Source organism: Nasonia vitripennis, chromosome 1 (genome assembly GCF_009193385.2).
Source record: "Nasonia vitripennis strain AsymCx chromosome 1, Nvit_psr_1.1, whole genome shotgun sequence".
Taxonomy (NCBI): domain Eukaryota; kingdom Metazoa; phylum Arthropoda; class Insecta; order Hymenoptera; family Pteromalidae; genus Nasonia; species Nasonia vitripennis.
The window spans coordinates 4719949-4745201 of NC_045757.1; the positions used below are offsets into that span (position 1 = coordinate 4719949).

Consider the following 25253-nt stretch of genomic DNA (forward strand, 5'->3'; position numbering starts at 1 on the left):
ATATATATATATATATATATACCTCAGCGAATAAGAATCTGCGTAATATATTAATAAAATCTGGTTACCGTTTACAATCTATATATATTATTTCTTTTTTTAAATTATTATTTCGGTATATGCGTGCTCTGTTTGGGTAGTTAGGTAATAATAATAATAGAAATAAAATCTGAGTGCAAAGATGTGCCCGTTTTTTTCTTCTCCATCTCTTGTATATATATATGTCGTCGGACCCTCTTTGAACCTCTCGCTTCGTTTCCTAAAGCTCACGTCTCGCTACATCGCTTACTTCGTTTGTTTTCACGTTGAAATCGTGTCCAAGCGCGACATACATTAAACAAAATAAAATTTTTGAAAGTACTGAGTATATGAATAAAATGAAATAAAGTATTTGATTTGGAGTTAAAAAAAATCAGGAACCGACGTACAGATTTTAAAATAAAACAAAAGTAAAATCATTCGAAAGTTCAAAGCTCGTCGATTTCCAAATATCGCGTCTTAGACATGCTTCCAACGCGACTACTACCTTTGGATATGACGCTCGCACACGAGCTTATTAAAAGTTCGTGTCTCTCTTTCTCGAGTTTTTGCCATGACTAAACTTCGGCTCTCATCCCTGCTTGCGAAACGAAAGCTTGTGTGTATGTGACTATTAAATAAGAAAAATATATATGTATAAACAAAAACAACGGATTGCACCCTAACCGATGAAAGTTGAACAAAAAATATGAAAAAAAAGTTATTAACGTGCAACGACGTGTCGTGACTATCATAGTTAACCACCCCTTGGATAAAATCGTATTATTTGTTTTTTTTTCTTTAACGTAACTATTCTCCAACCAATATAGTTATTAATAAACTGTAGATTATATAAGGTATAAAATATAGTACTATAAATCATCCAATACAATAATAAATCCTTATTATCTGTTGCCTATGCACTTAAGTCCCGATCGTGGAATGTCTTCGTGATTTCCACTATTATTTGCTGCATTAAACATTTGCGCTGTGTGTGCAGTTTGTAAAATAATCGTTAAAATTATATATCGATATAGACTTCAGCTGTTATTTATAACAAGTACGGTAACTTTATAGTCAAAGTTCATATTAGAGCTGCGCGCTTTGCATTTCAAACGTTCAACAAAAAAGCTAAAGATTTGTTTTACCTAAGAACTAGGTCAAAGTACGCATTAAAAAAGAAAAAGTAAAAATAAAAGGAGAAACAATGAGGAAAGACAAATAGAAAGCAAACGATGCATAGGACAGAGATTGATTTTTGTTTTCGTTGTTAATCGACGTTAACGCTGTAAATATATAGAATTAGTCACTTTATCCTTTCTCTCACTCTCTTTCACGACACACATAATATACTCGCTCTAACCCTCGCCCCTTCATTCTTTCCGCGCGAAATGCGTATATTTCTCATAATCTTTATATAATCTTTTTGTCTTTTACTTTTTTACTAAAATATTTACATCACCGCTAGCTTCGCCCTCTTTCCCTCATTACTTTTTTTCTCTTCATCTATCTATGTATATTAATTAAAATTCAATATTTCTATAGCGGTATATTGCTGTCGTGACCCCCAAAAGTATGTCGGTGTTTGTGTGTGTGAAACGTGACGGTTCCCGATCTTAATCTCACACCATCAGCCACCCACTTCTTCTTTTGCATTATTCCCTTTCAGTTATCTAATATGAAGTCCAACTATAAACTCTTCAACAACTATATACTCGACTCACCCTGCGTATCGAATGAAAATTACTTCCGCTTATGCTTAAGATTGTTAATTAATAGTTAATTAGTGTTTCATCGTAACTCCGGCGCAGCTCACAGCTCGCCGAATCGCCGTTATGTGTATGTGTGTATATATATATATATATATACACTTCATTATATTATTTAGTAATCCTTTCAAATGTTTATACTCCCGTCCTCCACTTTCTCATCATCATCATCTGTTTAGTCACAATTACTTGTAAGAAAAAACAGCAACTATATGGGAGGAATTGGCACCACGTTTGCTCCCAATTCTTTTTCTCTCTTTCTCTCTGTCTACGTCGACACGAACATCCGAACGCGTCTCCCTTGCGCGTCGCTATATATATGTACACGAAACAAAAAAAGAAAAAAAAAATCCGACGATACCGTGATATCCCGACGCAGCGCTTCATAATAACTATCGACGTCGTCGTGCGGAAAAGAGAAGATTAGCTCTCCCTATTTATGTGATAATTATTAAGGCTGTTGTTCTGATCGCCTCTCTGAAAAACAAAAAACATATTCGCTACTGACTATCCGCGTCGTCATCAGCATCATCACCCACCCAAACAACAATCAGTTTACAGAGCACACAGCTTGTCGTCCCACACACACACAAGCATACATAGGAGCGAACAATTCACGCATATAACACAGAGACTCGGTATGTGTATCGACAAGCGCGACTCGAAACAGTTTTCCTTGTCTATAAAAAAAAATTGAAAAAAAAAACAAAACAACAAAACAAACGGAAAATTGCGTCGTCGTGTGAGTGCATATATAAATATCTATATATCTCTTTGGCTCTTCTCGCGCAAGACTGACTTTTTCGTTTTCTCTCTCACTCTCTCTCTCTATCTCTCTCTCGACGACGACGACGACGACGACGACGATGACGACGACGATGGCGACGTATGCTGATGGTGTTTTTCATGTGTGTGTCGGTCTTTCTCTTTCTCTCTTTCTCTCGAGCTCGGCTACCCGTCGAATCTTCAGTGAGGATTTTCGGCACGATGACGACGCGAGTCGGACGACGACGACAACGCTGCGAGTTTGTTTTCTCTCTTTCTCTCTCTCTCTCTCTCTCGCTTTCATTTTTTTACACAAATCTCATCTTATTTAATTCAATCGGCGATCAACACATCACATCCTCTATATTATATATATCACATGTGTGACGCGCTTGGGCGCCGCGGATTGCTGCGTGCGTGTGCGCATAAATGGTGCATCAGAGTTTCTCGTCGCTCTCTCTCTCAATCTCTCTCGACTACTGCGCAGCGTGATCGTCGTCGTGGTTGGTATCCCTGCTGTGCGAGTATGTCCGTCGTCTTTAGGCGCCCCCTAGCGGCGATAGTAGCATCAATAGCAGTGACGGCGGTGACGACGGCTCGTAGTGGTGGCGACGACGGCGGCTGCGGTGACGGCGGCGACGGCTGGCGACCTTGGTAGACCTTAGGAGAGCGTGTTCATGGTGTCGTTATTAGCCGTCGCGGACAGTGCCAGAGAGCCGGCCATGTAATCGTTAAGATCGATCTTTCTTGACTCGGGATGTTTGAATTTAAAGTGCGTGCGCAGGTTGTCGCTGCGCGTGTACGTCGCACGACAGAGCGGACACTCAAACCTGCCGGGGAAGTGGACGTGGTAGTGGTTCCTGATGTGCGTCACGACCTTGCCGCACAGCTTGCACCTGTGTAGGTTGCAGCCGCCTGGCACCCGGTCAAAGGTCAGCCGCATGTGCCAGGCTTTTGAACCTGCAACATCAACACAAGACAAGTCACTCAATCAATTGTTGCCTAACTCACAGCCGCGCACCTTCTCGCGTCTTTCAATGTTTTTTTTATTTGGTTATTTTTATTTATTTATTTATTTTTTAAATACTCTGTGGAGCCGAGCCCATGGATGCTCATACTTTCGACTACATCTTTTGTTACAATTCATTCGTTCGATGCTCAGCCTGGGCTCGGCTTCTTTTTTGTTTGTTTTCTTTCTTTTTTTTGTTCAGTAATCATCAGCGCGATGTTATATACTATTGTTAAGTCATCACGCGCAGTATACAAGAGACTCGCGTCAGAGAGAAAGAGAGTGAGGCAATAGAAAAGACGGACTGTGTGTATTGATTAGTATTAAATTTTCAGATAAAAAGTGAGAGAAAGAGCAAGGTATAGATACAGAGTGAAAGAGTGTGTGTGGAACTTTTTGGCAAGTGATTATAGTACAGAGTGATCCGCCGCAGCGCCGAGAGTAAAGCTTCAACCATAACCTCCAAAAATCCAGCTACTTTCGAATTTCGCGCCCAAACGTGGCCAGTTTCGTTCTATAACAATATTCCCTTGACCGTATAAATCGACGCAGGCAGTTGAGAAATCGCGAAGGATGCGATGCAAATTTCCAGCTCAATGCTAGCATCTTCTCCAACCGGTTTCGAGCTATTCAATGGCAACTAGTCTGCAATGTCCGCGCGCAAAGGAAAGTAACAGTATATAACATTCTAGATGGAATCGAGCTTTTTCTCTCTTTCTCAACCCAATACAAGTGGATCACCTCAAAAAAAAAGAAAAAAATCCTAGACCACGGTCTACAAAAAGAAGCGGCAGCAGCGCGTTAATCCCTCCATCCGCCCATAGATATGAAACTTTCTGCATATACTCCTCATCTCCATCATCATCGTTATTATCATCCATAAAACGGTTCTGCTCTCTCTCTCTCTCTCTCTCTCTCTCTCTCTCTCTCTCTCTCTCTCTCTCTCTCTCTCTCTCTCTCTCTCTCGTTTGCAAGCCTGTGTAAGTAGACGTCGAGAGGTGAAGGGTTTTCTGGCCGGGGTAGCAGTAGTAGTACAGCGAGTGACTCGGAAGCGAGCCACTCGAGCGTGAAAGGATTTGCGCGAGCGCTGCAGGTGTACGTGTGATTGTGTGTGTTTATAAGTGAGCATAGTGAGAGAGAGAGAGAGAGAAGATAGGAGATTATGTTGTATAGATATACACAAGAGAGGGAGAGAGAGCGTTTGCGCGCTTATAAGCTGGCGGTAAAGTGTCGATTTTCCTTGAGCATGATCAACCCCCAAATACATTCAGTCGAGTCGTGCGAGCGCCCGTCGACTCGGGAAATTTACACCTGAGGGAACAGCAAGTCTCTCCCAGAGCTTCCCTCTCGTCGGGCTGTCCTGTGTGCGGCTTCGCTCTTTATACACGCACATGCCGCTTTTTACCGTTTCGTTCAGCCTGGATTTTTATTCAACGCAATGCGAAACTTTTTTTTTACAAAAGATTCTAGTGACTCTACTTGCTCGAAAATCCGCGAGATGGCGCCAGGATGCAGCTTTCGAGCTGAGCGTGCACTCGTCGACTGAATGTCCGGCGTGTGATCAGCTTCTTTTTTCGATATCGTTATTCCAAGGAGGACGTTATGCACGATAACTGTACAGAGTATCGTCCTGAACTGTACAATCTACATAGCTGTAGAATATAATATCGAGAAATTCCAAATATGTACACAGGCTGAGGACGACAACAGAGAGAGAGAGAGAGAGAGAGAGAGAGAGAGAGAGAGAGAGAGAGAGAGAGAGAGAGAGAGAGAGAGAGAGAGAGAGAGAGCGAGAGAGAGAGAGAGAGAGAGAGAGACTGTAAACTATTATACCTTCGTATTACAAACGTGTGTGTTAGAACTATATCGTATCTTTCATCTTTCGGTTAGCTTAGTTAATAGCGGCAGTGTTACACCTCATTGCACTCGAGTGTCGGATTATTCGTTTTAATATAAAAATGACAAAGTACATGTATATATGTGTGTGTGTGAGAGAGAGATAGAGATAGAGAAAGATATAGAGCGACAGAAAGATTGAGCGAACAATCAAGTGTCGTTTTGTTACAATTGTTTTGTTATATATATATGCGTGAGCCAATTATCTATACATAGATGTACAAACAAAATAGTGTGTATATATATATATATATATATATATATATATATATATATATATATATATATATATAAGTAAGTCGATTGCGTGAGGAAGGATTAGAGAAAGACAGACATAACACCAGTATGAGAACGATGAATATGCGCGCGATTATATGTGCAAAGAGCCAGAGAGAATAATAATACAGTTATTATAGCTTCGTGCCTTATATAGCTTTACAACATCTCGTTTGCTCCTCCTTTTATTTCCTCTATACACGTTCTCCTTCCGTCCACAGGAAACAACGCCCGATTTCCTCCTTTGCTCTACCTGCCCGAGTATAGATATATTGCAGCTTTACTGTTGTGTGCTATTTATGTACTACTAATACCCCATCCCTTTATATTTTGTTATTTGCACGAAAGCGAGAGAGCCGACGTCACGAAGCCGAATATGAGTTAATTTTAATGCACATACACACACTCACGCATACATACAAGTTGCTGCACACAGCATAAAACATTTTTTTGCAATACTCCACGCAAAATTTGCATGGAACATTCTGCGAATATTTAATTTCAAGAGCAACTCCTGGTTTACTCCGTATAATACATTCCAGAATGATCCGTTAGATTACATTTAATTATTCTCCATAAGTGGTGCCATTACCCAAGCAATGTATCGTCGTTCAAAAACGAATAAAACTCGATGTTCGAATTAATCGCAGGCGAGATTAATATTCGAACGTTATCGGGAGCCATAAGCGCGGGATTAATGCGTTTCGCCCTTCGACGCGGATTTTTTAAAAATCCTCGCGATAACTGCTGCACCGCGCGAAGGACGAACTGAAAAAGCTAGCCTTGTTGTAACGGAGCTGCTTTTTTGCGAGCGACACACTCGACGACTATTATATCCCGAGGATATGCGATTTTTTGTCGAGATCGCTTTGTCCGTTTCGGTTTTACAGAAGGACGTGCCTTTAAAAAAAAAGTCGTGGAAGCATGTAACATGCGAGAATATTGCTAAACTATATACGCTACGAACTAAATCGGAAGAAATCGACTCTAACAAGACTTGAAAGACTAGTCTAAAATGATCAATCCCAAACTATACAAAAACAACGCCAGCCATCCAAAAATTCCAAACACGCCAAATTAGACTAATTGGACCAGGACTCACGCCGACGAAAAATCCGATCCCTCACAGTCGAAAAAATCGAAAGAAGTAAAAAAGCAGAACGAAAACAAACAATTTGAAAATTCGCACAGCAAGAGTCTATTCCTCGCGCGCGCGTGGCTCCTCTGACCCCGCGCTAACGGGATTACACGCGTCTGCGCTATACGTATACGCGGGCGAAACAAAATAGAGCTCGCGAAACAGCGAATTATGACATCCGAACAATCAGCGAGACAGACGAGCGAGAGCGCGCATTCATTAAGAGCCATATATCGGTGCGCATACATACATGGAAAATTCAGCGAAACTCCTGCACTGTTACAAAAGAGCCCTCGAGCCGTGCGCGCGGCACTGTGCACCGCGGACAATGAATTTTCGCGCGCGTTAAACGCTTCGATCGAGCAAACCTAGACGTGTGTATGTGTGTGTGTGCGTGTGTGTGTGGAGCGAAAAAAAGAGTGAAAGGGTCGGACGCGAAACAATGGCCTAATGACAAATCGGATTTTCATTTCGCAGAGATGCGACGTGCCGTTGACGTATTTCAATTACAGCTCGATAAGAGAGCGAGTTTCGAGGATGAGACGAGAAGATCGCGAGGGAGAAAAAGTTGCCGCGCGATCTCATTTCCGTAATACGTGTAACGGCCGCGAGAGAGGTTATGACTGGACGAAAGTTTTTCAGCTGGGGGAAAAGACGAGAAGGAAAATTTTTACCGTCGTATAATTACTCGCTGGCGGATTGTATAACGAGCTAAGTTTTCCCAGTGGAATGTAACGCGCGGATATGGATTGATCGATCGACTGCGGGGAGAAAGAGACGCCTCGAGAGAGAGAAAGATCGCGTTCTTCTTTCGGCGAGCGTATCCGGATGCGCAAATCGATTTAAATGAGAAGGGGAGCGCCGAACGATCGCTTTTGTCGTCATTGAATGGGCAGGTCAAGTTGAATTTCATCGAGTGTGGGGTGAATTAAGCACTGAATGGGCTCTAAGAAACCTGCGTTTTATGAAGATGTTTTGGCCGGTAAAACAGCGTAGGGGGCGGAAATTTGAATTTCCCGCCACCAAGTTAATAACGGAGAAACGCCATATTGGGTATAATTGATAACATGTACAGCTTCGCAACAATGTTGCCCAATGGACAAAGTTTCGAGTAAAGTCGTTGAAACTGACTCGCTCAAAGCTCCTCGCGACGGTCAACATCGTTGCGAAGAACGAGCTCAAAATTCAAGTTCACGCCACTCGCGCAAAGTTTACCTAATCGTACTCGATCGATAAAACAGTGTGCGAGCAGCCCCTCAAAGTGAAACTCGGTTAAGCCCGTCCTGAGTCAACAGGAGAACGAACGTTTTCGCGAGAAATCCTGGTGTTTATGATACAAGGTATGTACATACACCTCTCTGGCACTTAGTTCTGCCCGGAGCGCGAGAAATCAATAATCGCGTCGATAGCACGCGCCGGCGTCCCCTCGCCCTCCTCTCTCTCTCTCTCTCTCTCTCTCTCTCTCTCTCTCTCTCTCTCTCTCTCTCTCTCTTTGTGCACATGCACACAAGGCTGGGAGTTTTTCATCGACGCGCGGAGCCTCCCTCTGCAACTGTCGCGCCTTTGTCCGAGGCGTCGAATGACTCGAGGGGGGGAGAGTAAGCGAGTGAGATCATCGACTCGTCCCCCCCTATACTGATACAGCAGCAGCAGCCTCCCTATTATTGTGACTGGCGAGGTGCTGGACTAGTGCGACATCTGCCGGAGGGGTAGGAGAGGAGTAACATCGCGCGATGTAAGAGTCCAACGTTTTGAGAAAAGTCATCACATTTTATTTCCAGCGCTTCGCTACACATCTCACACAGTGTGAAAACATAACCTATTTCCATCAGCTGTTTCCGTTTTCCTGTCCGTTGCTCTGGCCTGGATTATAGCACAGGCAGAAAATCTTGAACAAAAATTCAAAAGTAGAGAGTTCAATCATAGCGCAGCTCTCGTCTGCAATCCAGTGCGATCAGCTAATTCCCGATCGGAGAGGTGGCGCCCCCTGGCCGACTCTCTTCGAGTACATTCGGTTTCACGGCGCAGTCTCTCGTTGAGGTCAAGGCCGCACACTTGCGGATCGTCAACTCCTCTCGTCGAGCATCCTATGTTTACTGCGAATGTGAGCTTTGAGATTGTCGCTTCGCGTGAAGACGACGTTGCAGTAAGGACATCGACAGTTCTGCGAGCGATGGGCACGCACATGGTGCCATCTATTGCTGACCGACTTGCCGCAGCGGAGACAGCTGTAGGTCCTGCTCGCGGTGGTAGTACTGGTAGCGATGGTATCCTCGGGGACGAACATGCTGTCGTAGGCTCGTCCTAATTGCCGCTGCTGCTGCTGCTGCTGTTGTCCTCCGCTCGTCCCGTCGTCGTCGTCGTGGCTGCTGCTGCTTCTTTGCAGGGGCGCTACAACGACGACCCCCTCTCTCTTCTTCAGTGAGACACCACTGGCCAACACTGTAACAGAGAGAGAAGGAGCGAGAGAGACAGAGAGACAGACAGACAGACGGATACAGGCACGAAGAGAGAGAAAGAGAGATAGAGGTTGCTTTTCATTCACGGCTCCGCTTTCTTTTGTTCGGCTGGCTGCGCGCTTGGGTTATAATGTGGAGTAACGGAGGGATGAACCATGTGAGAGAGAGAGAAAGAGCGGAGGGTGAGTCTCCCCCATGTGTTGTTTCGTCCCTTTCGCTCGCTGGCGCGCATTATCATCCCGTAGCAGGCAGCATCCGAGGGTGAGAGTAAACGTGCGCACACGTGTACCACTGCGAACGCGCATACGCTCTTCCGACGTATGCTGGCTCCTACGCGCGTACAGTGTTTTCATTCGCATGCACGTTGTAACGAACGGTATAAGAGACATGCTGCTGCCGGTGCTGCTGCTGTACCTGACACAGTTGCCGAGAAAGCCCGAGAGAAGCTGGTCGGTGTTGCGCGCGCACGCAACACCGAGAAGAATCGGAAAGCCAGCCACGAGAGGAATCGAGAACAAGAGAAAAAACTACACGCTCCGCAGAGGAAGCCGTAACGTCCAACGGACAAAGCCGCTATCCCTCAATAATAAAAAAAAAGCGAAACAGCTGCAGCGAGCCTCCTCACCCTCTCGAATTTTACGATGCAGTGGTAACGGCAACAGCCGCACCCCTGGGCGCATCGATCACCTCCTGCGTGTGTGCGTTATATTTCGTCTCTCTTTCGAGGGGGGTGGAGGGAGAGGGAAAAAGGGACGACGACGGCTGCAGCGTATAATCCTTCTGGCGTGTGCTGCAGCTCTCTCTCTCTCTCTCTCTCTCTCACCCTCTTTCGGTTCCCTACCCATTGTCCCTCGACTCGTGGGGGGAAGAAGAAGGGAGAAGGGAGGAAAAACGCGCGCGCGCGCGTTCGTTGCCGTTCTTTCTCTCCGCGCGAGCTATAAGCATTATTTCTCGCGGTCCGCGTGTATGTTACGTTTCTCGATTCGGCGTCTTTATGTAGAGCGAAGGGTTACGCGGAGGCTAAGTGGCCGAGGTTTTTTCTCTCTATGTCTCCCGAGAAGCAGCAAGTTTTATGCGGCCCGAAAGCGGCTTTTTTCGGCCAAAGCAAAGTGAATGCGAGATGCTTTTAGGGTAAGCCTTTAAGTTCGGCCCCGGCGACATTGATTATTGGCTTTTCGTACACAGAGACACAGAGAAAGAGAGAGAGAGAGAGAGAGAGAGAGAGAGAGAGAGAGAGAGAGAGAGAGAGAGAGAGAGATGATGATGGAAGAAACGAGGGGACAAAGCCGCCCGGAGAGTCCCGTCTTTGTGCGTGTACCAACTGCATAATGCGGATTTTCCCTCGCGCAGAGAAGATTTCTGCCACCGATAAACGAGTATTCGAAACCGCCCGCGAAATGATCGCATATTAGAGCCAGCATCGAATTAACCCTCGGTTAGGGTATTCGCGATTAAAATTTCCCCGATAATTCCTCCGTGTGTTACAGGCATACACTCTGCAGCTTCCGTATAGCCCTGCCGAGCATGTAACGGTGTCTCTACAACAACAACAGCAGTGCGGCGGCAGCCTCTAAGGAGTGAAAACGACGATCGATACTCTTCCCTTTGAATCTCTAGCTACATACACACAGCAACAGCAGCAGCAGCAGCAGCTCTACTCCCGCCTAGTTGCACGTGAGTGCACAAGGGTCGACCTCGGCGGCGTCTGTTGCAGGGTTCTCACTTAGTTACCCCCTTTGTCCTCGTAGCCGTCGGCTCGACCTTTTACTCTCTATCTCCCACCCTCTGTATTACTCGTAATTCTCTCATTTTTTTTCGCGCTCGCGAGCTTTATTTAACGCCGAGAGCGATCGAATACGAGCCGGTGAATTTAAAGCGCGTATTTATACCGGGTCGCGGGACTCTTTGCGGGATTCCCCGGGCGTGATCTTCTTTGCTTTACTTCCTTCCTCCTCCTTCTCCTCCTCTCTTTTGGGGTAATAGGCACGAGATATGACGAGGTAAGGAGCTTATCTTAGCGCAAAGGAGATGCAGCTTCTTCATTATTTTTTCTCTCTGATTTGCGCTATTTTCGCTTTTCCTCTCGACTATAATCGCGCATTCGTGCGAGGAAAGTCGAAAGCGAGGTAAATTTATTATTGTCTCTGCGGAGAGGGTTGGTAATTTTTTACGTCATTTCCTACGCGTTATCGTCGGAAATGCGCGGATTTTTCCATCGATCGCACATGGTATAGTGTTGTGGTGATATTGTCTGCGGATTTTTCGGGGATCGTATTTGTATTTGGATGTGTGGATATTTCTAACTACTTGATTGAAACAAAGAAATGTGTGGTTTTATTAAATTCTCGTTGGTCAACGATGTGCAAATAATAGTAATAATCGTTTGGATGAGAAAAAAATAATAAAAATATATAAAGTGATGGATGTATACATGAAGTGTTTGATATATATATATATATATTTTTAAAAATATATTTATTATTAGCAAAATCGCAAGAGTTTATACAATCATTTGTCATCATTAATCATATAGTTTTTATTCCTACATGCAGTTTAATGGAAATCGTCGAAGGCTTAAAAAATCTTACTTCGTAGAGATTGTGCTCTTTGTATGCTATGAAACCGTCACTCTTTATTCTTTTAAAATTAAACGGATTACAAAGAAACTCGCCAAACCGATCTTAAAGTATAATTTACACAGAACCTTACGACCTATGCTTAAGCCTAAATTAAAGAGTCGACGTATAAAATTAAGAAAAAAAAATCAAAGATGTTGTGTACACCTTATCAGAGATACATTCTTAATAAAGATAAGTATGCAGAGGAATTGCGAACAGGAGGTGAGATTACTAATTTTCCGCGAGATCAGCGACTCACGCACACGCGCACGTCTTCGTTTACCCGTGTACAGTTTTATAAAACTGGAAAAATTGACGCACGACGCGCGATGTAGAGTGGGTCAATCGAAGGATTATTCAAATGCAAATTATAGACGGGTGTATTTATAGAAATCCTAATTTCGAAAAGTCGTTGCCTCGAGCTTGCCGGCAAAAAATCACGCGGCAAAGTCGATGCTCTGTATGTAGCAGTGAAATTAAGATTCCTATCGAGGGATAAAATAGCGAGCGACGGTATGAATTTTTAATTTTGTCGGTCTCGTGGTGAATAGTTGATGGTGTACCGATGATGAATGTTTAGCTATCTGGAAAATCGATGGGCAGTTTTTAAAACGAGAAAAAGGAATGGGTAGTGGCGCGCGAAGACGTGGGCGGCGTGATTTTTTTCAAAAGTAAATTTTATAATTAAGGCTTTAATTGATGATAAAGTGATAATTAAAATGTACTTAATTTTAGAAATCAATACACATACAATGAGAAAAAATTGCTTGAACGACGCCTTACCATCAACTAATTCAAATGATCGAAGGATTATATAATAGTATAAATTTTAGCGAAACTACATACGAAAGTTAAATTTAGTACACGTTCAAGAACTATATATATAATGCCTAGACACAAATGATCGAATGAACAATTTCGATGAAAAGAACTGAGAAGGATAGTAGATATAATCGAAGAAGTGGTGATTGGCTTATTGCATTCTAATCTTAATTCGTACTCTTACACATCGATTTTTCGAGCCCGATATCATAACTGTTTAGTATCTTGTACTATTAGGTAAAGAGAGTATTAAAAAGGCACCACAAGAGGCCTTTTGTGTTCCGTCGCAAAACCCGCGCAAGTCAAAGTGAGTCTACCTGTGGGCTTTCGGACTAGTTTCGTTAATGACTAAATCCCGGAGAGTCGACGCTCAACGACCACCGAAATTCACAATCAGTCTTCGACACGTAATTCTTTTTTTCAAAAAAAAAGTTTCCTTCTTTCGATTTCTTATTTTTTTTTTTTTGCTTCTTCTTTAGCATTGGTTCATACTTTCTTAAGTTTTAGCGAACTCACAACCTTCGCGGGTACGAATTATATATCTTAATACTGATCTATCGTTCGAGCCTTGAGAGAGAAAATTGCTCGACAGTTCGCCGACTTCTAGGAGGCGATGGTTTCTTTATTGCTTCGTTTCTAAAGAAAAAATTACGGGAAAATGGTTTGATGCTGTTTCTACCTTGGTATCGCGTTGTTGGGAATGTGTATCGCTAGTACGAAATCCAATCGTCTAAACCTAACTTTGTTTGGGTAACTAGGATTTTTGGTAACCTGAAATCCCTTTTACTTAAAGTTTAACTTACTATGGCAGCAGATTAGAGTAGCGCTTCGGCGTAGCGGCGCTACGATTTCTTAGTAAGAATGAAAAATAGTAATGATAAAACTTATTCAAAACAGTCTTTTTAAACCTTAGAAGGTTTTACGAGAAAAATAAATAATATCAAAATAAATAATAAAAACAAAAAACAATTTTCCTAATATGCTATGCATTAACTTAAACTAAAATCAAAACCTAAATAAAACCTAACGATATCTAGGTATAACTAGATAGAACTAAATGGCAATGTAATGTTTCGAGATACATTATCCTAAGTATGGAATGTAGCTTACAAGATACCAAAGTAGAAAGAGGAAATTCTTCCGCAACTTTTTCTCACCAGGTTTCGACCTACCGAAAATCGGCAAACCTATAAGCAAATTTTCTCTCTTTATAAGTTATAGGGTTATAGTGTTTCTATTCAATTTTTTTTTCGTCTCAACGACATATTTGGCACCGGTTATCGGAATTTAAAAAACAAGATTACGCGCACTAGGTCCGAAATCGACTTCGCAGATTACATTGGTACCCGCACTTTAGGTTCCTACATAGATAAATACTTGATTAAAAAATACATCGCGACATCTATTCGCGTTTCATTGTCGAATCTCACGAGCGACTAACTTTGTACTTATGAGTAATTTTTTTATAGGAAAAACTCCGTCATCTTAGAAGTACTCTTAAAATATGTAATGTATAAAAATTGACTCTTCGAATTCCCGTAAATTTGTAAGTTATGCGATACACATTGTGTATAGATTGTGTTACTTGTACGTTCGACCTTATACTTAAACTTAGCCTCCGTCAGACTTTTGGTCCTTTAGTGCGTTGGTGAAAGATCGGGGTTCTTCAGAGTGGAAAAAAGCGAAGAACCATTTTTACCGACTATGTTGTTTTTGATTTTAAATAATCATTATATCAGACCGACGGTCGGGAAATTAGCAACGTCGGTAAAAACTATGTTCGCGCCTCTCTTATAATCTTATACTCCAGCCTCTCCGACACGAGAAGACCAGATGAATCGACAATAACACCATCAGATATAACCGCAATTATTATTATAAAATAGTTCTCAAGAAAGTTAAAAATCTCCTTTTCTCTGCATCATAGAATATAAACTGTTTATAAAATACAACCTTACACGTGATATGCAATTTAACCACAATTGGAATAATTTTCTTTCTTTCGTCTGTAAAAATCTCTCATAATATAGAATCAAACTTTCTTCGCGCGAGCATAATTATCATATTGGAGAAAAAATATAAATATCTATCGTTATTATTCTGCCCGCGACACCGAAGTAAGACACTGTGTTCTTACCCAAGAAAGGCCTCGTTGTTTACAATATACCGAGCGTCAGTTATAGTCACAACGCGAATCTGAATCGAAAAAAAAACATTCCCTTGAAACACGGCCCCGACGACGAATTGCATTCTCGAAAAGGTCGAAATTCTGATTGCGACGTCGGACGAGGATTTTTTTCGTTCATTTTCCCCTCTGGCCGTTTGTTTTATCATTCTCTTTTTTTTCTCCGTCACAGGATGAGCGCGAAATTTCAAATTCAATCGCGCGCGAATTCGATTCCACTGGAAATACAAAACGATTCGCAAATATCTAGCGAAGGGAGTGGCGAAACGCGACTCTATGGTTGGTCCTCGAGATTCCATCTCTCTCTACAAATATATCTATATATTTCTTGTTTCGTTTATAATGAAGAGCGTCGAACGAGAATATTCCACTCTTGTTTTTTCAGCTGTGCAAAAAAAAAAAAACAAAACGCGAGACCCGATTCCGTTTGATTCTTTTGAAGTAAATAGTAATGCGAAGAGGTAACTGATATATGAGATAGACGAAGAACACACTTAAAAAATCTTGCACACGATCCTAGTCTCTTACACGTATAAGTACGTCAATGAATATGCATAAATAAATAAATAAACGATATAGTTAATCGACTCGTGGAACGAATCAAGCGACACGCACAACTTAAGTACCTTAACGGTTAGGAACGACATCTCGCTAATGTCATCGCCGAACAGCTTGCTTAATATAGTATAATGATCATCACTTGCAATTCTCATAGCATATATATAATAATGATAATAAATATATATGTATGTCGGTGTACGCACGATTAAATAAATTAAATAAATTAAATAAGTTAAACAAATAAATAAATAGAAATAATACTTTTTCTCTCGTTCGTAAATATTGTGAATGCTTGGAATGCTTTTCCGAGGCCCGACAAAGTATATGCGCGCGCGATCGCCGAGACAATGATTATGGAAAAAAGATCGCGCGCCGTCGTCGCCGTGAGTCGCGCGCACACATGCGGCTCCGATTTCCGCGATCGGGATCGGGATCGGGATCGACCTAGGCTACGTCATCGTAACAGAGCGGATCCCTTCTCAGAGCCGATAAGTGGCGTGTGCGCGCGCCTAGGCGAGGTAGGGCGGCTCGGCTTTGGCGAGAAAGTGCTTGGCATCGAGGCCTCGCAGGTACGGCGAGCCGAGTAGCGTGGCAGCGGAGGCGGCCGCGGAGCCGTCCCTTATGCCGTGCTTCAGCTTGATGTGCCTTTTGAGATTGTCGGACCTGGTCAGCGATATCATGCAGATGTGGCACTGGTATTTGTCGGGGAAGTGGGATTTCATGTGCTTTTTTATGTTGGCCACGCTCTTGCCGCACAGTCGGCAGCTCTCGGTCGCGACGTTAGTGCCGGCGTTGCAGGCGCCGGCAGCGCCACCACCCGGCGACTCCGAGCGCTCGGACTTTAAATGATTCTCTTTACTTATACCGTCTTTAGTTTCCTTCAAGTCGATTTTTTTGTTCTGATGACCCGGGTGTGCTCTGTTTCTTCCTGGAATGCAAGCGTATCCCCAATTTCAGATCAGTTCTTTGTACTTCTCGTTTGAGATTTATTTATTTTTATTTCAATCAAATTTTTGTTTGTAATTTTCAACTGGATGCAAAATAATTACTGTAAAACAGGTGCTTCTGCTCTTTACTCGTTACCGACGGAGGCTGCCGAAGCGCGATCGCAGACAAAAATTGAACTTTTTTAATTAATACACTTCGAGAACCTCCAGTCTTACTGCTTTCAAACACGCACAACAACGTCTTATAAATCCAAATACACTTTACGTAAAAAACAATAAAACAAAATCAACTTTATGGCACAAACGAAAGAGAATGTCTATGACAACGTGTAACGAATAGTCAAAAACGAAAATAAACTAACGTCTACTTGTTGCTTGGCAACCAGAGAAGAAATAGAGATATAGATGATATATAGATATTCGGATAAACAAAAACATAACGAAAATAAGAGCGAAAAAACAACAGATTACAAAATTCAACGTCTACGTGTGAAGCACGCTCGATGCATAATAGAGATTTACAGAGAGGAATCGATTAAGTCGACTGAAAAAGAAGCAATAACAATAATAATAATAATGAAAAGTAATCAAGTGTTTCAGAAAAATAATGCACGCTCTACTTGCAGTGTATAGAAAGAGAGAGAGAGAGAGAGAGAGAGAGAGAGATAGAGATATAGAGAAGAAAAAAACGACTCGAGAAATGTCAGTCAAGGTTGCGCGCAGAGATGACGGCGGCTCTTTTCGTTGCTACACGACGAAGGTGCGCTTCCTTGAATCGTCCGAAAAAAACCTAGAGAACATAGATACGTGTGTCATATAAATTACCACACTCGCTCGCGCTCGAGAAATAAATCTTTGCGTAACGCTGCGCGGATAATGTGGAGCGTTTACAACAGACCTGCAAAGGTCTGAGCTTCTTATTGTCTCTCCAGTAAATTATACTTTTCGCAAATTTGGTCAGTCCCTCCCGAACCGATTTTCTTCGTGAAAAAGTCCGCGATCGAGTCGACCAAGATCTTACTGTGCTACCAAATTCATGGCATCACGTGTCGAGTCAAGCCTTTATCGCAAGGCCGGATACAGACGCTCAGAACGCAGTTTCCTGTTTTCCTTATAGAGAAAAACGCCTGACGCATACGATTTGAAATGTTCGCAGGAAAATCAATCGTGTCTAACCCCCTCTAATCCCGCGTTTAGGACCATAATCTCGGTCAGCTGTTTACATCGACGAGATCGATCGTCACCCAAAGCGGTATTACACGCTCATATCCTCAACGAACTTTAGCGCACGTCTACGCGTGCATCGTTGGCTCTACGCATCCGCGGGCTACACAGTCTAATGCGCGATCGCTCTGCTAGGCTAACGAACGAGTGTCTCTGCGTTCGTTAACCCGATCGTCCAGCTGAATTTGTAAACAAGAACGAAACAGAGCTATGCACTGCAGTTTTCGTGTTTTCATTTTCGAAGCGTTTAGTTAGTTTAGTGCGAACCAAGCGAATGATATGGAGACGTCGAAAGCGTTGTGTGAATGAGTATCGTTGTCAATTTCGAAGATGGCAAAAAAAATTGTGAACCCCGACGGAAAACGAAATTCGCTTACAGACACACGCGTATACGTATTCCAAGCGCGTCCCGATGATCCCTTGGCAGTATGCGCTCGTCGCACCCCTCCTCTGTCGCTCTCTCTCTCTCTCTCGCGCGCGCGCCCTTTGCTCTATTCCGGCCTCTTTTTCACTCGTCCACGTATATTTTCTCCCCGAGCGAGCGTGTTGGGAATGCTCGAAATAGCAGATCTATGGGTTTATACGCACAGTATACAGACGCTGCTTCTCGCTTTGTTGTAGGCATGCTCGTGCATGGGCCCGTATCGTGACGCAGTATATAGCTTGATACACCCCTCCCAGCGAAACGCAGTTGTTGTATATTTACATTCACACACGTGTACGCAGGTACACAGTCGGTCGGCTATTTTCTGCATATATAATATACACTACACGGTTGTTGTTATTATTCCTTGTATAATTATACATATATGTACACACACGATCCAGTTTTAGCTCGCTATAGCGGTTATGTGGCGGTTATACAAGTTATTAATGCATCGACCCAGTCGTCGTGTGCCCCCGGAAGAATAGAAGAATGACCAAACGCCTGTGGTTATTATAAACATTATTATGTGAAGAGTAGATAAAGGTGCTCCGCGGCATCGGAAGAGAAACGATGTAGGAAATTAATTTTTGAGAACGAAAACAGAAAAAAAGTTAAAATAAATAAAACTGAGCATTAAACGGAAATTAAAGAACATTAATTAATTGATAATCAAAGTCACAATAAGAGAAACGAAAAAGATAAAGGTTTGTAAACAACACACACACGCACACACCGCGATCGCAGTTGATTGAAGGAGAAAAAAAATCAAGAGAACTACCACACAATGACATAGCAGATGCACGATACACCATCACCATAAGGAGAAATCATAATAATCATTGGTAAAAAACACTGAGGGCTCGGTATAATTCAATCGACAAACAAAAGGCTAGGCGGAGTTATTATATATACACATACGGGAGGCTTTGAATGGATTAAATAAAAGAATAATAATAAGATAATGAAAAACAAAGTTATAACGAGGTTGGTTATTGCAATTAAAAAAATCTGCTCTTCAGACTTTCTTTATATACACTCGACTACTCTGGCCAGTCTTGGAAATAGAGGGATGCCCGTCTTTATCGAGACTATGTACGACACTCTGTTTTTCTCTTTTTTTTCTTTCAATAATATCATTTGTCATATGTATATATATATACGTGAAAACTAAACAAAAAAATAACTTTCTTTTTTTCTGTTGTGTTACTGCGATGATTTGTAAACAAACGTGCATGCACAGGATATATCTAGGAATCTCCCTCGATTTCGATGATTCCACGCAACGCTCGCGCGTCTCAATTCTAATATGTACCGGAAATATTTCTTTGTTCGAGTCGAATTTATAAAACAAGAAAAAAAGCACTCGCGACAACGATTGCTTGGTACTCGCGAGCATTGCGCGAAATCAAGGTGAAACTAGAGGTATACAAGTAAGGTGTGTGTAATCAGAGATCAGTCAAAAAGGTTTCTTACCATCGAGTCCATCGAGCATTTCTGGTGGATTGTGATGCTCGGAAGATTCGATGCTCGGTACGTTGTCGTTGAGCGGCCCCGTCGTCGGGCCACTATCTTCGCTCAGCAGACTGACGGGATGCCCCTGTGTGACAAATTCAGGCGTGAGAGTTTCGTGAATCGAGATCATAAAAGGCACAGTTTTTTTAGAAAAAAAAAAAGAAAACTTTTATTTCACATGCTCTACTCTCTCGCTCTCTCGTCATTACAACCAAACTGATATTTTACAATATAATATACAATAGACAAAATATAAATAAAAACAGTCGAACTATCTTAAACAACGATCAACGCTCGTCAAAATTCATTACAACTGCTTGTATGTGGTATTAAAACAACAACCGCTGGAATGTGACATCTCGCGAGATATACATATAATATATAGGTAACGAGTCAATGGTTTTACGTTTTTGGCTGATATTTTGTTTCTACAGTAGGTATACACACAAGTGTACATATATGGCACGATGGCGCAACAATGAAAATATATGCAAGAAGTCACTGGAATAAACTGAGGTATATCATGTATCTTTGCTTCGCTGCTGCTTTTTTGTATAGGCACAGTACAACGATATAGATTTAATTGTATAAAGATTGAAAATTCCCGCCTTTTCCACGGAAATACGGGAGGAAAACCCATCACAGATTAGCATCACTGCATCGAAGCCTACTTTGGCATTCTTTGTTCTGGCAACGTCTCGTCGATCTACCCAACAACAACCTGTCTCTCGGAGGAGCTGTTAAATTTTAATTTTGCAATAAGTCAAAATTTACGCGATGATGATTTACGCCCGTAGAGGCGAGTGAAACGATGATACATAGATAATTGATGCTCGCATGTAAATTCTTGAATCATCGCCGGATTTGACGAGGTGGCTTTGTGCAAGTTTGCTGCTCTTTTCAGAAAGCTAACTCAAAATTATGAGTTTCGAGCATCGCCATGACGATGAGCACGAATAGGCTTGAAGGCAATACGTATGCAGAAATTTAGACAGAAACTTTGATTTTTTTGTAGTATAAAGCTATCGGCGATAGTCTTTGGAAGTGTAAACCATCTCGTCCTCTTTGGCTACGCACAGGTTGTGGGCCTTGCATTTGTCGTGATGATTGACAATCTCCAGCCTGAAATTGCCGTTGCCGGCAGCAAAAGACGTGCGTATTTCAGGTATACTTTCGCTCCACTTCCTGCAGTACTTGCAGAACATCAGGTTCGTTTGCTCGTCAAACTGGAGCCAGGAATAGGCTTCAAGCCAGCTGGACTTGAACCTGCCAGATTTTCGAGGCTGTGATGGGGGTCTTTGCAGAGCTCCGCAGAGCGTAGACTGAATCACTGATATACCCTGCCTGAGAACATTGACCCCCGGCGTCTTACTGCCCTCCTGCTGGCTCTTATTAGCAGCTGGACGACGAAGGGAATACTCGACCTTCGACTCGGGGGTCTCTTCTCTATCCGACATAACGGGACGACGTCGATTTTCGCGAGTCAAAGGAGCTGGCTTATCCATAGTTTCGTCACTCTTGTTCCCACCTGCCTGAACCTCCCACTCCGAACCAGTCTGTTAACAGAGAAGGAAAGGATATGTGCTTAATCGACACATTTGAATTTTGCCATACTTAGCGAGCGCTTAAAGCCGATTGATGTTCTTTTATATTCTATCCCTTCCTTCCCATGTTAAATCTGACTGAGTCAAGCATTTTTTCTTCTCCTCTCCGCCCATTGACAGGGGGAGGAAGAATAACGAAACTATGATGTAAGCAGGCTTGGACCTGTCAGAGACGTTGCCACATAGATAAACTTTAACTGTTTTAATTGTCCCAGACTTGAATTACCGGTACGAAGAAGTCTTTTCAACAGCAAAGGAGAGTCCAGCAGTTGTAATGAATTTTTCTGAGCAGACTTTTAAATAGACACGATTAACCACCCTGCAGAGTTGAACTTGAAAATGACAGTTTAATTTAGTATTGATTAAAAATTAAATGGTTTCACACAACATTACCAACACACATTGAAAAAAAAAAAAAATGCACATATCAGAACTATAGAACACCACCATTACTATCATAAAATAAAGTTCTGATGTGGATATTGACCTTGTAATAAAACAAAGTAAACAGTGGCTTTACAGTTATCCAGAGTAACAGAAACTATATCAATGCCAGGGTGGTTAATAAAAAATCATGCTACACACTACCAATACTACTTTAAAATATTATTGATTTTTAATGGAAATTAATAAAACGAGTCTATCTTTTTACACTCTACTACAGCGAGATAAATTGAAACTCATAAAGTAAAGTTTGCACACAACATTCAACACGTAAAAACAAAAGTCACTATACTTACTGGGAGAGAGATATTATCGTGGAAATCTGACATGTGATGGTCAAGCTCTTGTTTTATTGGAGCCTGCGATTGAGACGATGGAGAAATGGATCGACCACCATCGTCCAGATCACCTCCCAGTGCATTATTTGACTTTGGAACTGTTGGACTTGATTTGTAACTACATTGAGACGATGCCTGAAAAAAAAAACGGAAAATTTCCTTTAGTTACATGTGGCCCTATTTTATTTCCATTCATTCGAGGTTACAATGTTATCAGTATCCCTGAAAAAAAGAATGAATACATTATCTAAGCTCTCTTTACAGCTTGATAGCAACTGCTTAAAATTACTCTTTATCAGTTAAGATGTGGGAGATGACAATTTTTCTCATATTTCTACGACATTGTACTTTATCTTTTGTAACGTATTATATACATGAGACGCTAAAAATGTTTGCACAATCATTAGATTGCTTACCTAACCTTTCTTTATCTGATATTTCCCTTCATGTAGCTATATTAGTCTACTAGAGCAAAGTTATTTCAATACAAGTTTCAACTTATAATCGTCATCAATTTAACACATTTCTTTAACTCATTGCCAAGAGATATTTTTCAACAAAATTATTAACAAAATAAATTTGCACATGATTGCTCTGTTAATACAAGTGGCTCAACAAGTGCTAAATGTAATCTACACATTTCATGCCGAACATATACATCATGCAATGATGTCTTTCAAACTGCTGCTTTGTAAAAGAATTTTTTTCCTTTCAAATGAAAAATATGCAAGGCAGACAGTGTGCAAATCCAGAAGGCATTTCGAAAATGCACAGTAATCACTTAGGAAGACAGGCTAGGAAATTAGGTCAAATAAAATGTACACAGCTTATGAGTGAAAGTTTTGAAAGTTCTAGGACTAATAGTGGGTAAATATAGCACTTGCTATGCTGTTGAGGTAGAAACTCTGCAATACCAATGGGCTGCAATAAAATCAACATTGTTTTGCAATATTCAGTTATTATTTCAAAGCATTCAAGCACGGTTGAGCAAAAAAATACAAGTACTGAAAAATGAGCTGATAACAGAAATTTCTGCCTGTAAACAAGAATGAAAAAGTCAGGAGTTTTGCGTATATTTTCGAGTTACTGAAAAGATCACTGTGACTCAGTGCATACGAGAAATATTTGCACACACAAGTTCTATTTTTATTCAACATTCGCAGTCCACATGTACACAAAGCAGAAAAGCAGAAAAACAAAAAGGGATTAGCTTAATCTAAATGGGAATGAGGAAATGTCCCAGTTTTGAGGGTTCCACATTTAAAGTGTATTGAATGTCAAATTTATTGCAAGAACCACATGCCCTAGAATTTGGGCATTCCTATGAGAAAAGAAGAATAAATGAGAAATATTTTTGGATTTAGGTAGCGCTCAGTATTACATTAATAAAGCTAATTATTAATAGGTTGTTTTGAAAATTATGAAGCACTATAACATATAGGGAAACTTTGATATACACACCTGAGAATCGGAGAGGAATCTTTCTGATGGGCCTGTGAACGAAACGTCGTAGTTGCCAGAGGCCTTTCGTTTCCTCTTTTCAGGATGGCTCTGTATGCTGGGTGAGTCCGAATGCCTGACACTAGCCTGGGACTCAGGCTCGGGGCTTGGGCTCTTGTCGTCTCCTTTGTTATTTACACTGTTATTATCTGTGAGTCCTCGGATCTGCAGCGCCTCGGCTGTCTTCAGGAACATAGGCAGCAGATGCTGACTCACATTGACCTCGCCCTTGTACATAAAATGTAGCAGGGCCTTCATCTCGGTGTCGTTAACATCCTTGAGGAAGATGATTGGGTGTGGATGGGTGTTTTGTAGGAAGATGTTCTCGAAGTACGGACTGCAGGCTGACAGTATCGTCTGGTGGGCCTTGAAAGTCTCGCCGACACAGGCCAGGGTAACATCGCAGAGTGCTTCACGCGCCAGGAGCGAGCTCAGGACGTCGGTGAGGTTGGCCGGATGATTGTTCCAGCGGAGGCAATACTGCTGGTCCATCTTGTTTATCTCCAATCCCGACCCTACAACCAAACTTGCTGTTTTCTTTTCCTGTCTGGACTATGCAACACCAGCCTGATCGCTCCCTCCCTATCCCAGTTCTCTCTCTCTCTCTATCGAATGTAAACAACCCACCCACCCCCCTTTGTTGGGTAAAAGAAGCAGCCTCGAGTGGATCCTCTGCAGTGTCCAGGAGTCACACTGACCCAGAAACCAGTCCAGCGAGCCTTCTGACCAACTGGAGGATCCCCCCGAGGAGTCACCACTCCAAGAAGCACAGACGCCTATGCACAAGAGATAAAAAAAATCACACACACTATAACGTGCAAAAAACTCTGAACCTTGCGTCGACGAGGTGTGGACGAGTGCGTGGCCCAGTAAACGAAAACACATGAATCCAGCAGCGTCAGGCCATCGGAGCCAAGGACGCTCCGAAAATTTTCCGGAAGGCACACAAACGCACAGAGCTCTCTCTCTCTCTCTTCCTCCTTTCTCTCGTTTGTATAAGTAATTATATCCAAAACACTCGCGAAAATATATAATCTGTTGGACGATGATGATCCAGAGAGCAGTATAGGTATATAGCAGCTGCTCCGCGAGCGCGAGGAGAGAAAAAAAGGAGGAAGAAAACGAGGCCTCGCGCGTTCGTTCTGCACGTATACTTATATACACTGGCACAAAGCGCACACACTCGCACACACAAGCTCGAGCGCGAGCTCTATACTAGCTATACTCCTTCTATAAGCGTCTATGCTGAGTGGTACTTTCGCGAAGGCGACGATTTTTTATTTTCTCACTCACTACGTACCCCCGTCGTGGATGAACGTCCGAGGTTAGGAGACAGTGCGTGCGCGGCTGGTATACGGGTGTGTATAAAGAAACTAAAGGAAAATAAATAAGACGGAGAGCGCAACAACGTGTCCGTGGCGCGCGCGAAGCTCTCTCACGACGCGGCAGTAGTATGTGCTCACGCTTGTTGTGCGCGAAGGGCGCGATATAGCGACGTATGTGCGTGTGTCTGTATAGAGCGCTCTCTCTCTCCGTCTCTTTCTGGCCAACTGCGCGTATTATAGCTAAGCGCGATGCGGGTTATCGCTCCGTCTCTGTCGCGCTCTCTCGCGACTCGGTTTCCGTTTCTCCGCGCGGCGGTGCATGCGCATAAGAGAGAAAAAGGGAGCACGAGTACAGCTAGGAAGCGGCGACGGCGTGCAACCGAGGAAAAACACACTTCGCCACTGCACTGCACACA

At 42.5% G+C, this 25253-nt stretch overlaps 2 protein-coding genes across 17 annotated transcripts in view; both read right to left on the reverse strand.

The window, feature by feature from the left end:
* Positions 1-25253, reverse strand: part of Fru (fruitless) — a 55766-nt gene that overhangs the window by 14865 nt on the left and 15648 nt on the right. For 4 of the 16 annotated variants that reach the window (NM_001164122.1, NM_001164125.1, NM_001164128.1 and 1 more), the window contains exons 2-5: positions 23474-24027; positions 21971-22147; positions 19588-19711; positions 142-3512 (exon numbers count right to left, since the gene is read on the reverse strand). In NM_001164122.1, coding sequence (NP_001157594.1) covers positions 3214-3512; positions 19588-19711; positions 21971-22147; positions 23474-24027 — 1154 coding nt within the window. In that variant the 3' untranslated portion in view covers positions 142-3213. Of the gene's footprint in view, positions 1-141; positions 3513-8620; positions 9314-15750; positions 16445-19587; positions 19712-20029; positions 21183-21970; positions 22148-23473; positions 24028-24345; positions 24610-24812; positions 25054-25253 lie in introns of those variants that run through there. The other 12 variants (NM_001164123.1, NM_001164130.1, NM_001164126.1 and 9 more) reach the window with 7 other exon arrangements.
* Positions 1-25253, reverse strand: part of Nvu1-fru (Nvu1 - fruitless readthrough transcript) — a 57213-nt gene that overhangs the window by 9335 nt on the left and 22625 nt on the right. Inside the window, exons 5-7 of the mRNA NM_001164121.1 lie at positions 23474-24027; positions 21971-22147; positions 19588-19711 (exon numbers count right to left, since the gene is read on the reverse strand). Coding sequence (NP_001157593.1) covers positions 19588-19711; positions 21971-22147; positions 23474-24027 — 855 coding nt within the window. The remainder of the gene's footprint in view (positions 1-19587; positions 19712-21970; positions 22148-23473; positions 24028-25253) is intronic.